General features: G+C 39.7%; 1 protein-coding gene across 1 annotated transcript in view; it reads right to left on the bottom strand.

Annotated features, from left to right (window-relative positions):
• The window catches only part of negr1 (neuronal growth regulator 1), a 133689-nt gene that overhangs the window by 51326 nt on the left and 64155 nt on the right, over positions 1 to 18208 (bottom strand). The window contains exon 5 of the mRNA XM_034583059.1: positions 3770 to 3901. Within this exon, the coding sequence (XP_034438950.1) occupies positions 3770 to 3901 (132 nt within the window). The remainder of the gene's footprint in view (positions 1 to 3769; positions 3902 to 18208) is intronic.

Genomic DNA, 18208 nt, shown 5'->3' with positions numbered 1-18208 from the left:
CCCAGAGGTCAACTATACTCTCAGCTTATAAAGGAATTGTTTTGAAAGCAGAGAGAAATTGTTTGGACATGTACTTAATTAGACTGTTAACCCATGAAATGTCAGTGTCACTCACTCGATGCCGCCTCATTAGAACGATAGGAGAGAAATAGTGCAGACATGACTGATTGGTGTTTGTGGCTTAATTTAATTGAACTGCTATTAAAGAGAAGGATACTCAACGGACCAAGACAAAGCACAAGATGATGGCCTCTTCAATAATTGAACAAGGAAATTCATTGAATCCTGTTTATAAAAAAAAAGACTTACAGAATAGAAAGGTAGTGTCATTATGTGATATCATAAAAAGGTTAAATTAAAGGTAGTGTCATTATGTGATATCATACAATGGTTAATTTACTTTAATATGTCAACAAATAACTAGACCTATGTTACATGTGTAGTTGACTTGTGTACGTTTAACCTGGAACCTGTGTAACGTGAATCAAACCTCAGCTGTGAACATTATTTGCACCTGAGACAAATCCGGTAGATTTTCATTATTTTCATTTTTCAATGTCAACAAACTAGGTCTAATGTTATTGTTTGGATCGATCTAATGTAATTGTACATTTTAACATATCCATGGGAAATCTCTTGTAAAACTGACCCCTGCAGAATTTGCAAGCAAGCCTTTGAAAAGTTGAGATGGTGATTTTATAAACTAACAAATTTTAATAAATTACATTTCTTTCTTCTCACTATGCACGTATCCTTTCTTGTTTGAGTTTCAATGTCAGCTAACGTCTTTATCTTAATTCAGAATTTGGCACACCGAAAAAACTCATCAATACCCCCCACGCTCCGAGGCGTCTGGCGGATGAGGCCTGATGTGTGACAGTAGGGCATGAATGATGCAGGAGATTGGGATGTGTGGTGCAAAAGCTTCTTTTTTCCCTTCGCCGGGCAAGTGCCAGGGTGGTGAGGAGGCAGTGAAGAGTGGCCACCAGCTGGCTCCAGCTCTGCCTGCTGTGGCCATATCAGTCGCTCCAGTGGACAACTGTAACTCATTTATTCAACCCCCTTATCTTTGTAAATGAGCATGTGTCACCAGTCACCGTGGTGGGGAGTGAGGGGGCAACTTTCATGAAACAGATACATATGTGGTTTTAGAGCTGATACACTGATTTGGGTTGCTATGGTATAGAAATATGATTTTACAGGATTTAACAGTTTTTATTATCAGTATTAATGACCCTTAAAGGAATGAAAATGAAAGGATTTTTCTTTTTTAGTTTGCATGTTAGCAGCAGTGGTGGAAGAAGTATTCACATACTTTACTTCAGTACAATTACTAATACCACACTGTAAAAGTTACTCTGATACAAGTAAAAATCCTGTATTGAAAATATTTAGCAAATGTAAGTAGAAAAGTATAGTGACTCTTTTAATGTACAGTATATACTCTAATAAATGTTTAAAAAAACGTGTTGGTTGACATGAAGCTCTTTTTATATATGTGATATTACCACCTTGTTGATTGAATGGATTCAATGACATATTCCACAGTTAGACATTAAAACTATGGTGAAAGATAATTTTTACTGTTTTGCCATGAATCATGTCGGCACATGGGGGAAAACAGGCGAGACCTTGACTCTCTAGAAGAGCAGCACCGCAGGCAGTGTGGCCCGGGCGTTACACTGAATATTTAAAGCTCCATTTCATGAGGTACTGAATCTTTTAAAGCAACCACATTGCTGCTATTTGAAGGTGTTGAAAACAAAAGATTACTTAAAGTTTGTAACATATGTTGTTTATCCGAGTCCCATGGTTGCACAGCACTTTGACTACTAAACAGATGCAACAAAATACAGGGCCTTTCATATGTGAGGTGCTAGTGAGGCCAGAGAAGTCAGACACTCTGTGGAGGTTGCTCAAACAGGATGTCAACAACTAAAGGAGGAGAGCTCAAAGTTTAGTGTTTATGCAGGCTGCCCCATCAACTCGGCTAAACTAATTACTGGAGGCCTGTGAGTCACACGTCCGCTGCAAGAGGTTTCCTGTCCACCGGAGCTCCCTATCAGCACTGTGTGACTAAACCATGTAAAAACACACTTATAAAAAAACAGCATGCTACTTTAAGGATGCAAATATTTCTCCCAACTCCAAGGTGAATCATATTGAAACACATTAATTAGTTTGAAAATGTGTCATTTATCTTGCAGGTGGTGTTCCTGGAAATAACTTTTTCGGAGCTTTTGGCATGAACATCGAGAAGTCTCCTTTTAAATTATACACTTGGCATCCTCCTGCTTCTTTTGATAATAGTGTCCAACACATTGTTTATGTTTTCTGTATTATAATCCGTAGCCTTTCCAAGAAGGGCTTGTGATATGCAGCAATTAGGCTGGCTGCAAAGCAGAACCTACATTTTTCAGTCCAGAAGGCAGCGTTTAAAGTCTGTACAGTTTCTTCCTTTGTATTAAGAGATATTTTCATAGATCTGTAGTTAGAAATAAGTCCATGCTCTAACTGGAGGATTATGTAAAATATCGTGATAAACACTTTTCTGAAACCAATTTAAAAATCATAAATCATATATATGGGTGATTCTCTTCATATAAGACACAGATCCAAAATAAAGTATAAGTAACTCTCGCTGCTTCAGATAAGTGTGGGCAGCAGGCAAATACCAGCTCAACACTTGACCAACTACGGCGTTCTCCCACTCGCTCCAGTGCTCAAGCTGCGGCGGCGACTTTGCCTGACAGCAAAGGAAAGACTTCCCGATCAATTAATTCAAACTAAACCCACGTAGTCCTGCTGTCTGGCTTTAAAATGTGGGCATCTGCCTGTGACATGCCTTATCAATAATTGTGGGAATGTCCTTTTGTGTAAGACCCTGGCAGTTGTCAAAGCACTTTTCATCCTTGGACCTGTGTCTCAGCAGAGCTATAAATAACTGGCCTCTAAAACTTCACTCAGGCCCGGCTCATTAGAGGCAGACATTACACAGAAATAATGGCCACAAGACTCGGGTATTATAATGAAGCCAGAATGAAAGCTGCCTTAACACAGAGAGGTAGACGTAAGCACACACATTATTGGACACAAAGTTATTTCAAAAGAAGAAGTAAATTGTCAAATCTGTGTATGAAATAAAATATTCCATTTCTTAAAAGTTGAATTGGAAAACTTACATGATTAGCTTTCAGGATATGACTCAGTAACTGGGCCAGAAGGAGCCCCCCCCCCCCAGTCTCTGTAGCCGAGTGCCTGATGAGCTTTGCCAAAAGTGAGATTTAGCACAGGGCATCTATGCACATCCTCCATGAATAACAGCGCAGTAAAGGATTGCTTTTTAAAAAGAGAAGGGAACAGCAATCACTGTCCAGCGCCTGTTCCTGCTCATACATATGAGTGGTGATTTCCATGTGACCACGCCAGCTAGAGCCCAGTATCGCTCATTAATGCCCTGGCTCCTCATTACTGTCTCCTCACACTTTTGAAAGACTCATTACCTGCATAATGGAATAGTGCTTGGAACAGTCAGACCTTTCCTTGGTGTGAATTAATCACCTATACGCGCAGACAAAAAGGGAATTCTCACATTAAATATTAAGAAACTTCCACTTTTCCGAACTTCTAAGAGGTACAGTTTCTTGAGGAGCACAGCCGAGGACACAGCAGTGGTATCATCGAAGGCTGCCCTTATGCCTTTCATGTGTCAGCAGGGCCACTGTGGAAAAAAAAAGAAAAGCAAGGAAGAAGACAGAGATATACTTACAGTTGACTGTGACTTTTACTGTTTTGGTGTCAGGAGAGGCGATGTCATTTAAAGCGCTGCATTCGTAGTCTCCAGCCTGGTCCCTTGTGATGCTAGTGATGTTAAGATATTCGCCACTGTCATACTTCTTGGCTGGAAATAGAAAAATGGAGACAGAGTACTTACACCGTGTCTACAAAGAATACAAACACAGCACACATACCCATTTACACACACTCGTATAGTATATATATATAAATACTATTGTTTAATTTTTTTCCCTGAGTGGAGAGACCTCACTTGTTGTAAATAGCTTTCAATTTTAAGTCTGATTAGAATATACAATGCGATTAGGTATTGAACTGAACCCCTGATTACCCTCCGAAACAATCCACTCAGACGGATATGATGGCAGTAAACACAATGGGGGTGTATTTCCAGTCATCCGCTCATCATTTGCTCAACTCCACACCTCGCTCTCAGAGCTACTTCCTGGAAGACAGACACATTTGAGGGCTCAATGCACATGTCAGTGCTCTACAGTTAGCTAGTGGTGCCAGAAACGCAGGAGCAGCACAGCAACATGACTGGCATATTGGCAGGGGCGGAGAACCACCTCAAAAGTTGGAGGGAGCACAAACCCACACAAACATGTCCACTCAAATGGAGAAAAACATTTAAAACACTCAGTTAGTGGTAACAGATGAGCAGTCTACCTCAATTTGTGCAAATGTGTTTATTTTAGAAACTGAATCAAATAAATGGGAAGAACCACTGGTGAAATATAATATAAGGTCCAGCATAATTCAGCCAGAATAATCAGGAATATGTATAATACGAATGGCAACTGATTGCAAATGGAATATATCGCCTTATATCTGATTAATGTAAATGTGCTGGTTCCAGGTTGTGTCAGCAATTGACAAAAACGTCTGTAGAAAAAAAATGACACAATTTTAATTCAGTCATTTATTAAATACTCCCTGGTCCTACCATCTCAGTAATGAACTGAATTGGCTCCATTTTAACAATAAAAGTGCTTGATCTAATGCGAATGGTGCAAGTGCCTTTGGGGCAAGTCCAAATCCACTTGAGTTAGTTTAACAGTAGAAAAATGTTATCCTTGAGGGATGCTATTATATTGGATTTGCCAGGTAGTAAGTGGGAACGCTTGGTTGCAGAGGAAACGTTCTACTTTGCACACAAGCAAACCATCTGTCTGTGTGTAACAAGGAGTGTGCATCACCTATGAGGGTGCAAATTGCCATCTTGATAAAGTCCCCTTGATAAAACACTGATTCTGTACCACAGTTTTGTTGCTCTTAAGAACAAATGGTTTCCACTGCCTCCTCATAGCAACACACCAACAATGCATCTGACCACACATTATTTTAAGACCAACACGTTTAGATGAACAGCGTGGATGCTGGATGGGAAAATAACAACTGCGTCAGTCTGACACGTCACCTTGGCACCGCTTTGCGTCAGGTGTCTGATTATGTAAGAATTTTGACTGTTGATAATAAGAAACCCCATTTTGGGTTACGCAAATTCATAACAAGCATTTTTCATGTAGATTAAATGAAACATGATTAATCAATATTGAAAAAAATATCAATTAAACTATCTTTTTCACATATTTACGCAGAATAAAGCCCTGAGTGGCATTTGGTTATGTGCCTGAGTAAAGTAATGACCTACAAGGCATCTGTATTTATCATTGACAAGTTGATACGGTTTTGTAACAAATGGTTATAGGATCTCAGCAGGCAGCAGCGTGTACGTAAACAATGGCAGATTCTCCCCCTGCCAGACTCGAATTATTTCCGACCCAGCGGTGCTCAGCGGGGAATCTATTTATATACAACTTTTCAGGGTGGTAATGGTGGTTTGGGATAGAAGATATGTGGATAGATTTTGAAGGCACGGGGAACAAACAGACGTGAACAATCAAGCAAAGCTGAACTCAACATACTGTCAGAAAACATAGAGATCCGACACTGACGAAGCAATATATCAATCACAGGAGCCGGAATAAAAAAACCCATGCTTCAGGAGTGGAAATGCTGCCACTCTGCGCTGCCAGTCTCCTCTCAAAGTGAGCTGGATTCTTATATAATGTCACTTTCTTATTCTGCCACACTGGCACCTTTTTATCTGCTAACTACGATGTCATAAAACTTGAAACTCAAGGCTCTGTGGATAATGAGCTTTCCTGTCTCTTCTCAGTCTGTTGTGGTGGCAACAATGGAGTCCAAGAGTCTTGGCAAAGATATTAGTGGCTTCACAAACAGCATAGGAAAAGAACATGTTTGAAAAAAAAAAAGACGGATCCATAAACAAGCACTGGATCTGTCTCAAAAACAAACAATTTAATATGCCAAGAGTGCACAGAGATGGAGACATAAGACCAAGGGCTCCAGTTCTGTGGCGGTGCAAGACACATGGCCGGGGATTGAACCAGTGAAAAAGCTGTTTTATTTGGCGCACAGTTTATTTTTAAACTTGATACCACTGGTGTTAAAGAGAATGTACGGTACAGAGTAAATCAGTCGTGATCACATGGTGCATTGTAAGTTAGAAGCCAAAAATAATAGGCTACATAAGCAGTTTTCATCTATAAATATGATCAAAAAATAAAACAACACATTTAATTTGAATTCAACTTAAACAGTGTTGTTGATGGTGATAATTAGTGTTGATATAACTTTAATCCAAGAGGTGTTAGTTATGACAGATGCAGAGAGATCACATCTGTTTTTCTGAATAAGTCTGTCTCCTGCTCAACAAAGCTTCCAAACCAGTACCTCTACTTATTTAAAAAGAAACGACATCTTCCTTAAAAATGTGAAAATGGAGTTTGCAAAAAGGAGTTTTTTGAAGGCGGCAGAGAAAAGTGTTTTTTGTACCAGCCTCCTGTCTGTCTCACAGCAATACTGCTGCGAAAGATAACACCGTTCAAAAATATTGTAATCTCATTGGGCCTCATTCACCAACTGTTCTTCAGAAGACATTTCTTCTTAAAACCCACTTACGAGATTCTGACATTCACCAATGTTTACTTATCTGGGATTTGTTCTTATGTAAAAAATGTAATCTACTGAAATTGTTTCAATTCTACAGTTGTATAATACAATTTAAATTATTATAATATTGTATAATTTCTTTTGCTTAAAAAAGACAGTTTCACTGCACATTATAAGTTGAAGAGGAGAATATTCAGTGACAAATATAGTCACCCATCTTTAGTTTCTACACACTGGTGTTTATATATTAAATGTTTCACATGTTCCACTGCTTTACTTATACAGCTTTTAGTTAAAACATTACGTCCACAGGTAGCCTATTAATTCTGAAAACCGAGTTTATTTCTGTTCTGAGACGAGAGATGGCTCAGGAGATGCAGCTGCACCACAGCGGGACCTGAACCGGAATATTATTGAAAACATTTTGTCTGAAGCTAGCCCAGCATGTCCGGTCCCGATAGGTCCTGTCAGGCTCAGGCCGAGTATCCACAGATGCTCAGCTGAGGATTAACCTGCAGTGCTGAGTTTCCAATGATGCGCTGCTCCAGCTCAGATAACTCTGTGCACCTTCCTTTTCTTTTTCCTTCCCCCTCTCTCCTCTGTTTGAAAATGTATTTTTCAAATGCGAGATCAAACCATCAGTTATTCGACTTTCTCCAGATACAGCTTTCACTGAATGGGTAACCGTATCCCATGTATTGTTTTTTGTGGTATTTGATATCCACTGCTGACTACAAATTATAAAAACCTTTTTTTACGGTTTGAATCCGGGGCGGCGCCGTCTTTAGAATTTCACTCAATCAATTCTGGCTTCTTAAAAGCTATTTTCAGTTACTGTGAGTTCTGTGTGTGCACATGGCTCTGCAGTCTCACGCCCTTATATGGTGAGTCGTTTCCCTGTGCTAATCATGAAAAAGTGACTTTCAACTTACGAACACATGGCATTCATCAATATAAGAACACAGATGCCCATTAATCTGCAGTCTAAGAACGCGTCATGAATCTGACGTAGAGTTTTATTAGAAAACTTCTTAAGAACAAATTTAAGGAAATTCTTAAGGAGATATTGGTGAATGAGGCCGATTATCATTTATTTTTGAGGGAAGCAAAAGAAGTAATGTGGAACCAAATGTGTTTGAAATGCCGCTTTTCACAGTTTTTCCTCTTGGCTTGAAAAGGACACTCAAGTCTGCAGGACATATCACAGTAATATGTTATTATTTTGTTTGTTTATTGTATTTCACATGTTGTGATTGTGAACCATCTCTACATCAGGCTAAAACTGTAAGTTCGTATATGTGCCTCGGTGACATAGATGCTTTACAAAAAAGAAAAAAAGAAGCCCACAATGCAAACAAGGTGTTTTGAGGCTCTGGGAGATATGGACTCTCTTTGTCCAAGACTTTGTCAAATAGTAGAATATTTCGTGCACGACAAAGCTACATGAGAAACTTAAAGAACGGGAAACACCCAAAAAACATAATCTGGACACTTTTAATTTAAGTAGTTATATTAACCTGTTTTTTAGGCCTAATTTCAGCATCAGGTGCTGCTATTTAATATCTTTGTGAATGTTAGACAGAGAAGCAGTGATTTGCTCTTGACAGTAAGGTATTGATAATGACTAAATAAGGATGTTTTGTTTGCAGTTGGTCAAACTGTCGTGACACATCTGACGATAACTGTTTAATAGCTGTGCTTTGCCCTTTTAAACACATAATCTTAACTTCACATATGAACCTGTGCCATATACCTGACTGTGTGTTCTTATTGCATAACTGCTTCACAGAAAAGAACAGGATGTCTACAAATGTGTCCATCATGTCCATTGTACATGACAGAGCTAAAATCAGACATATTGATTTAATGAATGTCGACAACACAGTTTTTAAGGAGTTTTAAACCATTAGTGATTGAACTACTGTGCAGAGTGTCCTGGCTTGTTTACGGCAGACGCTGATCAATGCTAGAAATCACAGCACATACACATCAAGGCTATGTCCTGCTCTTTTTGCCTCCTCTTGTGAAGTACCTTTTTAATGTCTGTGCTAGAAAAGTGCTTTACAAACACATTTTATTCATTTATAGATTTTCTAAAGGGAAAGAAACCCCTGCAGACCATCACAGGACTCGTCGTGGTGCCCTGTGTTGACAGGGTTGACCTTTGCACTGCCCTTAATGCACAGCTCCATTGTAATTTATTGTAATAGGGAATAATGATACCCAGTATGCGGATATCCACTGTGTGCACTTAAGTCTTTTACTAGGGCAAGGAAATCAAAAGCACTGAACCATGAGGCCAAGTATGCTTGATGATTCCAATTCCATTCACCAAATGGCAGGATCAAATGCTCTGGTTTCCACAGAAAAGGCACGGTGACTTTTCACCTCTTGGGAGATGACCGGTCCCTTACTTGTCCACTGGGGGAGTAAAACTACTGACAGAGGGAAAAAACTCAGAGAGAGACACATGTGAGGTATCCCTCTCCCAGGATGGACAGAAGTGCAATATATGCCGCTTGTAGCTGAACACATAAACAAGAACATGTCTAATAGAAATAGAGGGAGCAGCAATGACAATTGAAATGGACGAGTTATTGCCGGTAAAGGTAGAATGTGTGAGCAGGCATATTGTATATCAAGCAGTCTTGTTGTAATCATAGTCCATGATCAGCGATCACTATCCACCACCACGATCCACAATCCACCATCATGATCCATCACCACTATCCACAGTCAGGATCCACCATCACGATCCACAATCCACTATTAGGGTCCATGATCAGCTGCCACCACGATCCACTATCACGATCTGATTCACAAGGCATCGCCATGATCTATGGTCCACCATCACAATCTACGAACCACCATCACAATCCACGATGTGGTTGTGTAAGAATCACAGGATGAAATGGAGGCTTTCCAACATTATTTCTCTGCCTCTATTGTTGTACTCAGTTTGACCTGAAATTGGGGTGATGTCTCCACCTGCTCAGATGACCCCTATTGGGAAATGTAAGAGCAAAGGATAATTTTCTTGGCTTTAGTCTGCGGTGCGCACACAGAACTCTTTTCAAGTGGAAAGTAGCTTATCAGATTTTGAGCTTTGTTTGATACAGTCCAATTATATAAATCAGTTAATGCATAATTAACTGGATTAAAGCACTCTTTATTATTTTGTGTATTCAGATTGATAGAGCATTCATCTTTTATACGGGCTATAAAAACATACAATACATTTTCTTACTTTCATCTATACTTATTTTTAAGATGAATAACATCCTTTCCTTGTAGTTGACTGAACACTTGTGAGTATTAGATACTGGATGCAGATACTATTGATTTAATTTCTCACAGACACCAGGATCTATTGAGACTCACATCTGCACTAAATCTAAACCTTGTTTTATGAAGGAAGTGCCCCCCCCCCCCACCAAGCTTTCATGATAAGATAGCAGGTACAAAATCGGTCACCTCTGCTTGGTTGACCACACGACACAAAAAGCAACAGACTGATTTTTTGTTGCCTCTGGCTAAGTGGTTTGAAAATGAGAACCCTGCATTTGAATCGATAATGACTCCAAACTGTCATCGTGATCTCTTTATCACTGAACAATGAGGAACAGATAAAACATGCAACGAAGACCCGGGATAAGAGAACAAATGTGAATCCTTCACAGCAGGAATGATCTCACGTCAGTGAAGGGATATTCACCATCCTGTTCTATGTTCTACAATTAAGTTTAATCCAGTTAAAACACCAAGACAATGAAGCTGTCTCTGTCTTAATAGTGGAAAACAGCAGTTAGGAAGACATACAACATGTTAAGATGGACCTTCCTTTTTTCACGTTTCCCCAAAGCAGATGTACGACAGCTTCTTTATTTAATGACTCCAGTAAGTCCGGCCAATAAGCCTGCATGTGCAGTACCATCAAAATAAGAACTGGCATTTCTAAAAAGATCACAGCCAACGTTATCTGATCTTTTCTCCACTGCTGTTACATGTCCAAATGTCTCCTATGAAAAAGGCACCGGTTTCTTGCACAATTCCAATAAATCTAAATGTAAGTTACAATTGTGACAAACCTGTGTGAGTAATAATGACTCCCACATTCAACAGTACCCTATAGTGATATCCACAGGTGGCAGGTAGGCTTCTAATTAAACTGATGGAGCTAAATGTTGTATTCTGCAGGTGCACACAAATGTACACGTAAATTGTAGAGTGCTGTGCCGATGAAAAAAAACCAACAACCTTCGAATGGCATTTCTCAGATACGCAACAATCAAGCCACATTGTCAAAATGCAATAGGAAGAGATTAAAACATCCTCCAGAAGACGAGAAATGTCCACACACCAACATTAGGTAACGCTGACGGCACACGCCCTTTATCAGACTGGGCTTGAAACATAACCTACCTGGGAGACCTTTCTCGTCTCATGGTTTTCGTCACTTCTATCCAGCACATAGTGTTGATCAAGTTTGGATGTGTGTGTTTTTGTATACAGTTTTTTCCCCTGACTGCTGCTGCTGGCCTCATCAACAAGGCCTGGGACCCTATCACTGGACTGCACTGATGTCCCTGCCTGTGACTGTGACACTTTGACACCTCCTGTGGCAAATAACGGACTAACTGTACTTTGCACCATCCAGGCTCTAGTGTTTACCCACAACGTATTGCACAATACCTCCCCTGGTGCTTATAGTATAATTTATATATTACATTTTGTTTCTTATTTTTATATTTTTTATATTTGTACTTGCACAAATACACCACAGCGAATTCCTTGTATGTGTAAACCTGATTCAGATTTTCTAGATAAAACATTGAATATATCATTTTTGCAAAGCCCTGATGATGACACCAACACATTGTGCTCTTACGTTCCACATCCCTGTTTCTGACAATCGTCTAATGTTTGTTTTTGAAGCTGTGCAGAAGCATCTTCCTGCCCCCTGAAGGTTGTAACTTTGCTAATAACCACAAAATCCACACATTTGTTAATGGAACATGACTGTATCTGTTTAAACAGTAATTGTCCCTCTGAACTGCTGCGAATAACTAATAATAACACTGAAATTTCACTGCAAATGTCTTCAACGATGATGGAAAAGACAATCTGTGCAGTCAGTTTAAGGTGGTAAATGATTAACCATTGCAATGTGTGACTGGTTAGCAGAACATTATCAGCCAAAATGTACTTCTGCAACAAACATGTCTTGCATCGATGTCAAGTACAGGTCAGTGAAGCAGAGCGCATTGTACAATGAGGGCCTGACCTCCCGCTGAGCAATTTAGATTTTGAATAGAGGGAAAATTGCTGATATGCCTTACTCTTAAATTTTTGTGTCTGTGCTGCCAAATCAATTTTCACACCGACGCCAAATTCTGCTGCTAAGCCGAAACGGAGATGCCAAAGATAGTCCCAATTGGACAAAGCGATGATTAGATAAACTGTGTGAGGATACGATGCAAAAATGTTTCGCAAAACCAAGAACTGCAGCCAAATACATAGAAAATACCACAGCGTTTAGGCAAAGGGGCCACAGGGGAAACAAAGTTTACTGGCGAGTGAAAAGTTAAGAGTTTGGGACTAAATGTTGGCTTAAATTTGGATCAATATGGTGGCAGAGGGAATATTGTTTTGACCCCAGAATGTGTTTCTAGAAATGTGTATTTTATTGATTCCTTCCTGCCATTTAAGATGAAGTTTAGCTGGTGACTAAGACAGTACTGTAACACAAATACTGACTCACAACAGATTTCATTTGTGATTTTATTCTGATCAGCAGGGGTAATACTGTTTTTGCTCATATATTCTTCTAAATGCAAAAAATGTAGGAGGGGTTTCAAAGCAGTCTCAAATTTGAACAAATAGCTACAACCCCTCTGAGACTAATGGGGAAATTTCCATTAAAAAAATTAAATTAGTCTGCAGTCTTACTTGATAAATGAAAGACAATATATTTTGTTCATGCAGGATCTAGTTGCATCATCCCGCCTAGACAGCAAATGGTATTCCTATCGATTGCAGCCGGAAGGGGGCTTTGCAAAGGTCAGAGAGGCCATTAAACAAGAATTGCATCCTTGATTTATACTTTGAAGAACATTATATATCGAGTGCTAAACCTTGACATTACAGTCAACATAAACTGACAACGCAATAGGTATCCTGAATATGAAGAATAAAGGGGAGAGAATAACCTGAGCATTGTTGTAAGCAATGCGAAAACACCAGGGGACCTAACACAAGTGTGTGCTGAGATATATTTATGAATGTGACGGAGGACCCTCTCACCTGAGGGAGATGTCACTCCAAGCAAATTAAAGAAATCATAGCAAGGTTAATTTCACATTCAGTGCCAACGCCGGCTAAGTGCCGTTGCAGTAAGCAATTTCCCACATTGTGTAGGGGAGCTGTGAGTACACTTCCTTCAGGGCTGCAATACACAGATAGGGCAGACATCGCAGAAGAATAAATTATAGCATAGAGCAGCATTTTCTACATCAATTTATCCTTTTAACTCTTGAAAATGGAGAACAACCCACGCTGCCACATTGTGCGTCGCTGCCTCCTGGCCCCAACTCAAGGTGTGGGCCAGAGCTCGGGGTAAAATCACACGGTGTGCAGGGCCTTTCTCAAAAATAGGGTGTTAGTCTGCCTTGATACATAACACCTGCTCTGCTCCCTCAATGTCAATCTGAGGCAGCGAAAAAATCCAGTGAGTGGAACTGGGCCAAAGGAGCCTCAAGTCATTGTCTGATTGCATGTACTGCCACCTCTGTGACCCACGGTATTACCTCACTGTGACTTTCTGTTCTGAAAACGCAGGATGTAGAAGAGTTAATAGATTTATGTGACTGTGATTTAAAAAAATTGCTGCAGCAGAGTAATTAGCTCAGCTTGGCTAAGGGAAATGTGTGATCAGCACCTTTTGATTTGTTTTGTGAATCAGGATTGATGCATAAAGCCATTTGTTGTTTCCAGTAAAAAAAACATATGCCAATATTTGTGAGAGATGTATTTTGTTAACTTAAAAACTGGGCGATATATATTTCACAAAGAAGTTGAAGATGTGGAAAATAAAGACCGAGGTTGATGAGATCCACATTACGCAGGTAGTGGGAGATGAATCCCTCCATCTCAGAGGATTTAAGTTAAAATAACATGAAATACTTTTTCGCTTTTTTACCATTAAATGAGAGCATACTGTGTTCACCAACTGAACAAAGAGTTGACTCTATACCACAGCTCAGCTCAGTTGTGATAAATGTTTAATTAACTGACTTGGCCACCAGAGTGTGGGGAATTGAATCAATCTGTCGAGCTTGGCCAATGCATGAATGCTTGAATACATGAAAGACACTGCAGTAAGTATGCGAATATAAGAACAGACAAAAATAGAGTCTTTAACCATTTTTCATTTACTTTGTGTGTTCAGAATGATTGGCTTTGACAAGATTTGATGAAATGTGAATGGAACAAAAACACATATGGGTAAATCTCATAGCTACAAGGTGAGAAAAAAGAGGCGAGAACAAAAATCTGTCTTCAATGTTGTACTTTTGAAAGCATGCAGGACATACCAACGTCAGCCAGAACAACACTGCATGAATACAAATCCTTGGATATTTTAGGTCCAAGTTCATTATTTGACTTTCGAAAAACCTCCTTCAGAACAAGGATGAGTGTTAAAGTGTTTTATAAAAGTCGCCGCCTGGAGAGAAATCGTCTACGGCTGCCAATTGCCATTAAATTTGTGTAATGTGGCAGTAACTCAATATCACATTTGAGTTAAAAAAGGTCCACTATTCATCATGTTACAGACACTCCAATAAAGCATGTGCCCATTGAGCACCTCTTTAGTAAGCAATTCTCAACTCAATAGCTGAATGGGGCCGTGTTCGACACGACTCCTGTGGTTGATATCTAAAATTTGAAATCTGAAATGAGCCAAACTCCTTATCTTTCAGCTCCCATCGTGTGTAAAGCATACTCGTGTGTTGGGTTTACAGAAAACTGGGAGAAAAGGAACCCGGCACCGAATGAGAAATCCCCGCTGAAGAGAACGCCAACAAACTTGCTTAGCATCTCTTAAAGAGCTTCCAAAATGCAGTGCGACATGGCACAAACAACTCAAGGTTTGTAGCAGTGATATAAAGTCAGGCTTGAATTATTCATTGCACTGTTCACATAGGAACTGACTGAGCTACTGTATTCATGCAGTGGCTGTTTTCACTTTAAGACCATGCGAGTTCTGTTGGATCCAGCTTTGAATAAGCTCCAGTACAATGTACATATTGTAGTGAGATGTTGGTGGAGAGGATGCTGCTGCCTGTTTCCTCGGGGTGTGTTTTAGGGAAGATATGCACTCAAATGAAAAGGCAAAAGAAAACATACAGTGTGTCGTTGATAAATGTACAGTGGCTGCTTGTAAAGAGAGAGAAGAATGTGTCCCCGCTGAGTCCCATCACAGGAAACAATCAAATATCTGCTCTTGGATTCTAGTCAGCCTTTTCAAAGGTCACACTTCTATCGCATGGATTCAAATCTCAACGGAAAAAAGCTTATCAAAGCAATTTTGCCCAGCCATTCAGCCATCCAGCCGTCCAGTCAACCAAACCAAACTGGAACACACTATGTTAAAGGATATTCCCCCCCCCCCCCCCCCCCTCTCTATCTGTGACCTACGAAAGAGTGGTGAGGAAAGAGTCCTATGTGGGCAGTAACGTCGAAGGCTGACGTGTCACCAGAGCTATCTTAAGCTTTAGGATTAAAGTAACTAGGCATGTCAAGATTTGAGTTAATAACGACAGAGTGGGTTCTGGGTGTTTTACCAACACACTCTGTCTAATGGCGTTCCTCGATTAAATTCAGCTTTTATTTAAACTAGTTAATTCGGAACATTTTTATTGACATCAAAAGCCTGGCTGAGAAGCTGCAGGGTCACAATGATTGCATTGATGCGCACAAACTACAATGTTTCCCATTAGTTGTTTTCAACTGGTGACTCAGCTGCAGGACTGGAACAGTCGGGGGTAAAATCCTGGCTCAAGGGCACATCAACAGTGGTTGATAAGGGGAAGGAGAGCATAAAAGGTTCACTTTGCATATCCAGATCTCACCAGCTGATAAGGGGACTATGGTTTTCCTGTCTTAAGTGCTGATATTGTGCAGCTATCACCCCCAAAACTTCTGAAAACTTTATGGCCAACCAGATTTATTTTTATATAACTAAACAAAACAACATATTCTTTAAACCCATTAAGCCACAGACATATTTTGGCCCTATTCCTTCTCTTAGTAGCCTGTCAATAAAGATGATCCGTCTGTTACAAGCATTTGCTTCACTTTACATATCTCTCTAATTGGAGAATATGCATTGACTTTATATGCATACACGCTGAGCCAAATTATCGCCTCGATAAACAGCTTATGGCCACACTTCACTGGATGCACACATTTTATTATTAGCTGGCAGTTTGCTGGTTGGCAGGATGGAGAGAGGAGGAAAAATGCAAACACAAAACATTCAGAGTGGGAATAGGAACTTGACAGTCATTCAGGGCAATTTATCATTCTGTCAAACTTCACTTGACTGCCGCAGCAGAACTATCTACAGTGTGAAAAATCCCCAGCCCCAAAATGGCTGAGTGTTGACAAGAGTAAGGCAAGCAAATGAAAGCTGCCATGTAGCCAGCTTTGTCACTTCACAGCCATTTCACCTGCTTGGCCTCCTGTCAATGAAAGTGATTACGCCAACCAAATACAGACAGACGAAATCCCACGAAGAGTTAAATGGATCATGATTTATTTTCGTTTAAGAAATGTGGTTCACGGTTTAATTCATTTAAGAGTCTGTATAATTTTGAAAATATATTATGATGCAAAATGAAAGTTGAAAATTAATTATCCTATTTGTCTGACAAATTGCCTACAAATTCACATATTTTTTGAATAAATCATTAACAAAGTCACTGATACTTGTATATTGAGCAGTGGCCAATGGCCAGGAGAGCTCAATATAGTGCAATTTAAGAAAATACATGCAAATTAAGGGAAAAAAAGGGGGTGGGGGGGATTCTCCACAGCACCTAGCAGCAGCTCGAATAAAATTGAGGCAAACAGATACACACAAGCAAATTTTCCAATTTCACAAGAAGCAATCAAAATAATGTTCGATAGCTTCCTTTGGAGATTTCATTTGTGTTCAACTTGCAAAATTGCATTTCTTAATGGCAGTTATGTATTTTCAAAATGCACAAATTGTCAGTTCCAGTTTATGTCTATTTCTACAAACACTTTTTGAAGAAACATTTACTGACTGCCAAGTAAAAACCAAACTAATCTTGGTTGAAATAACAATCTCCAGGCATTTGAGTTGGCAGGAAACACAGGCAAAACAAATGACTATACACAGATGATATATGTTTCCCATCTGACTACTACAATAGTTCGTTTTAAAAACTACTTAAAAAGATCATAGTTAGAATGATTTTGAATGACCTGTGGTGTTTTTAGACCCTGTAATTGTGCTATTGGTGTTAATGGTAATCCAGGTACTACACCTCATAATATTTGCCATAATTTGGGTCATTTATTGATAGAACTCACTGTTGGGGTTAGGTTTTTCTTTTCTTCTTTTCTTCTATTGGTCAAATCGGTCTGACTGGCTGTATTTCTACCTGAGATAAATATTTCCATGTGCTGTGATTGCATGTTCAGGTTGCCAGTCCACCGGTGGGAGCAGACTGTTCTGCATATCCAACACATTTAATGGAATTCCATCAATAGGTAATTAGCCTATTACAACCTTTCAGTTGTACCCCGTCCTTTGGACAAATCACCCCACACTACAATAGCCAACTCAAAGATCCCAATTTCAAATGGCTTCTTTTCTGATGTACTGGGAGACAGTCTGTGATTACATTTAGTCCCGGGCCCTTTCATTTGACCAGCATATCATTTCTTCCCTGGCACACTTCAAAGTGTGGACACTTCAAAGTAGAATGAGTGACTGCCATTTGGACTCTGCGGATGGCCCTTTTGATCATCTTCTGAAAACTCCCCCAATGCAATCAGGGCTAGCTCGCCAGAGAGGAGGATTTGACAGCCATAAGATAAATGCAGTCACCCTCACAGCTATCAGATAAGCACAGCAGGCTCTAATCCATTAATATGAAAATGAGGGAGGACTAGAAGTGGTTGGGTGGGAGTTGTGCAGCAACAGTTAAATGCTTTGGAATGAGTTTTCAAAGGAAGGAATCAGGAATTAAAGCACCTAATGATGTATGTGTGCCCAAACTAGCAAACACCTCAATAAATCATAATGATAACAGTCAAGGTATTCTTCGATTATCCACCTTAAATAACTACAAACTGCCAAAGCAAATTGAAGAGCTCCCTGCAGTGATGATAGCCACAAATT

Source organism: Hippoglossus hippoglossus, chromosome 4 (assembly GCF_009819705.1).
Source record: "Hippoglossus hippoglossus isolate fHipHip1 chromosome 4, fHipHip1.pri, whole genome shotgun sequence".
Taxonomy (NCBI): domain Eukaryota; kingdom Metazoa; phylum Chordata; class Actinopteri; order Pleuronectiformes; family Pleuronectidae; genus Hippoglossus; species Hippoglossus hippoglossus.
This window is presented reverse-complemented; position numbering and strand designations above follow the sequence as displayed.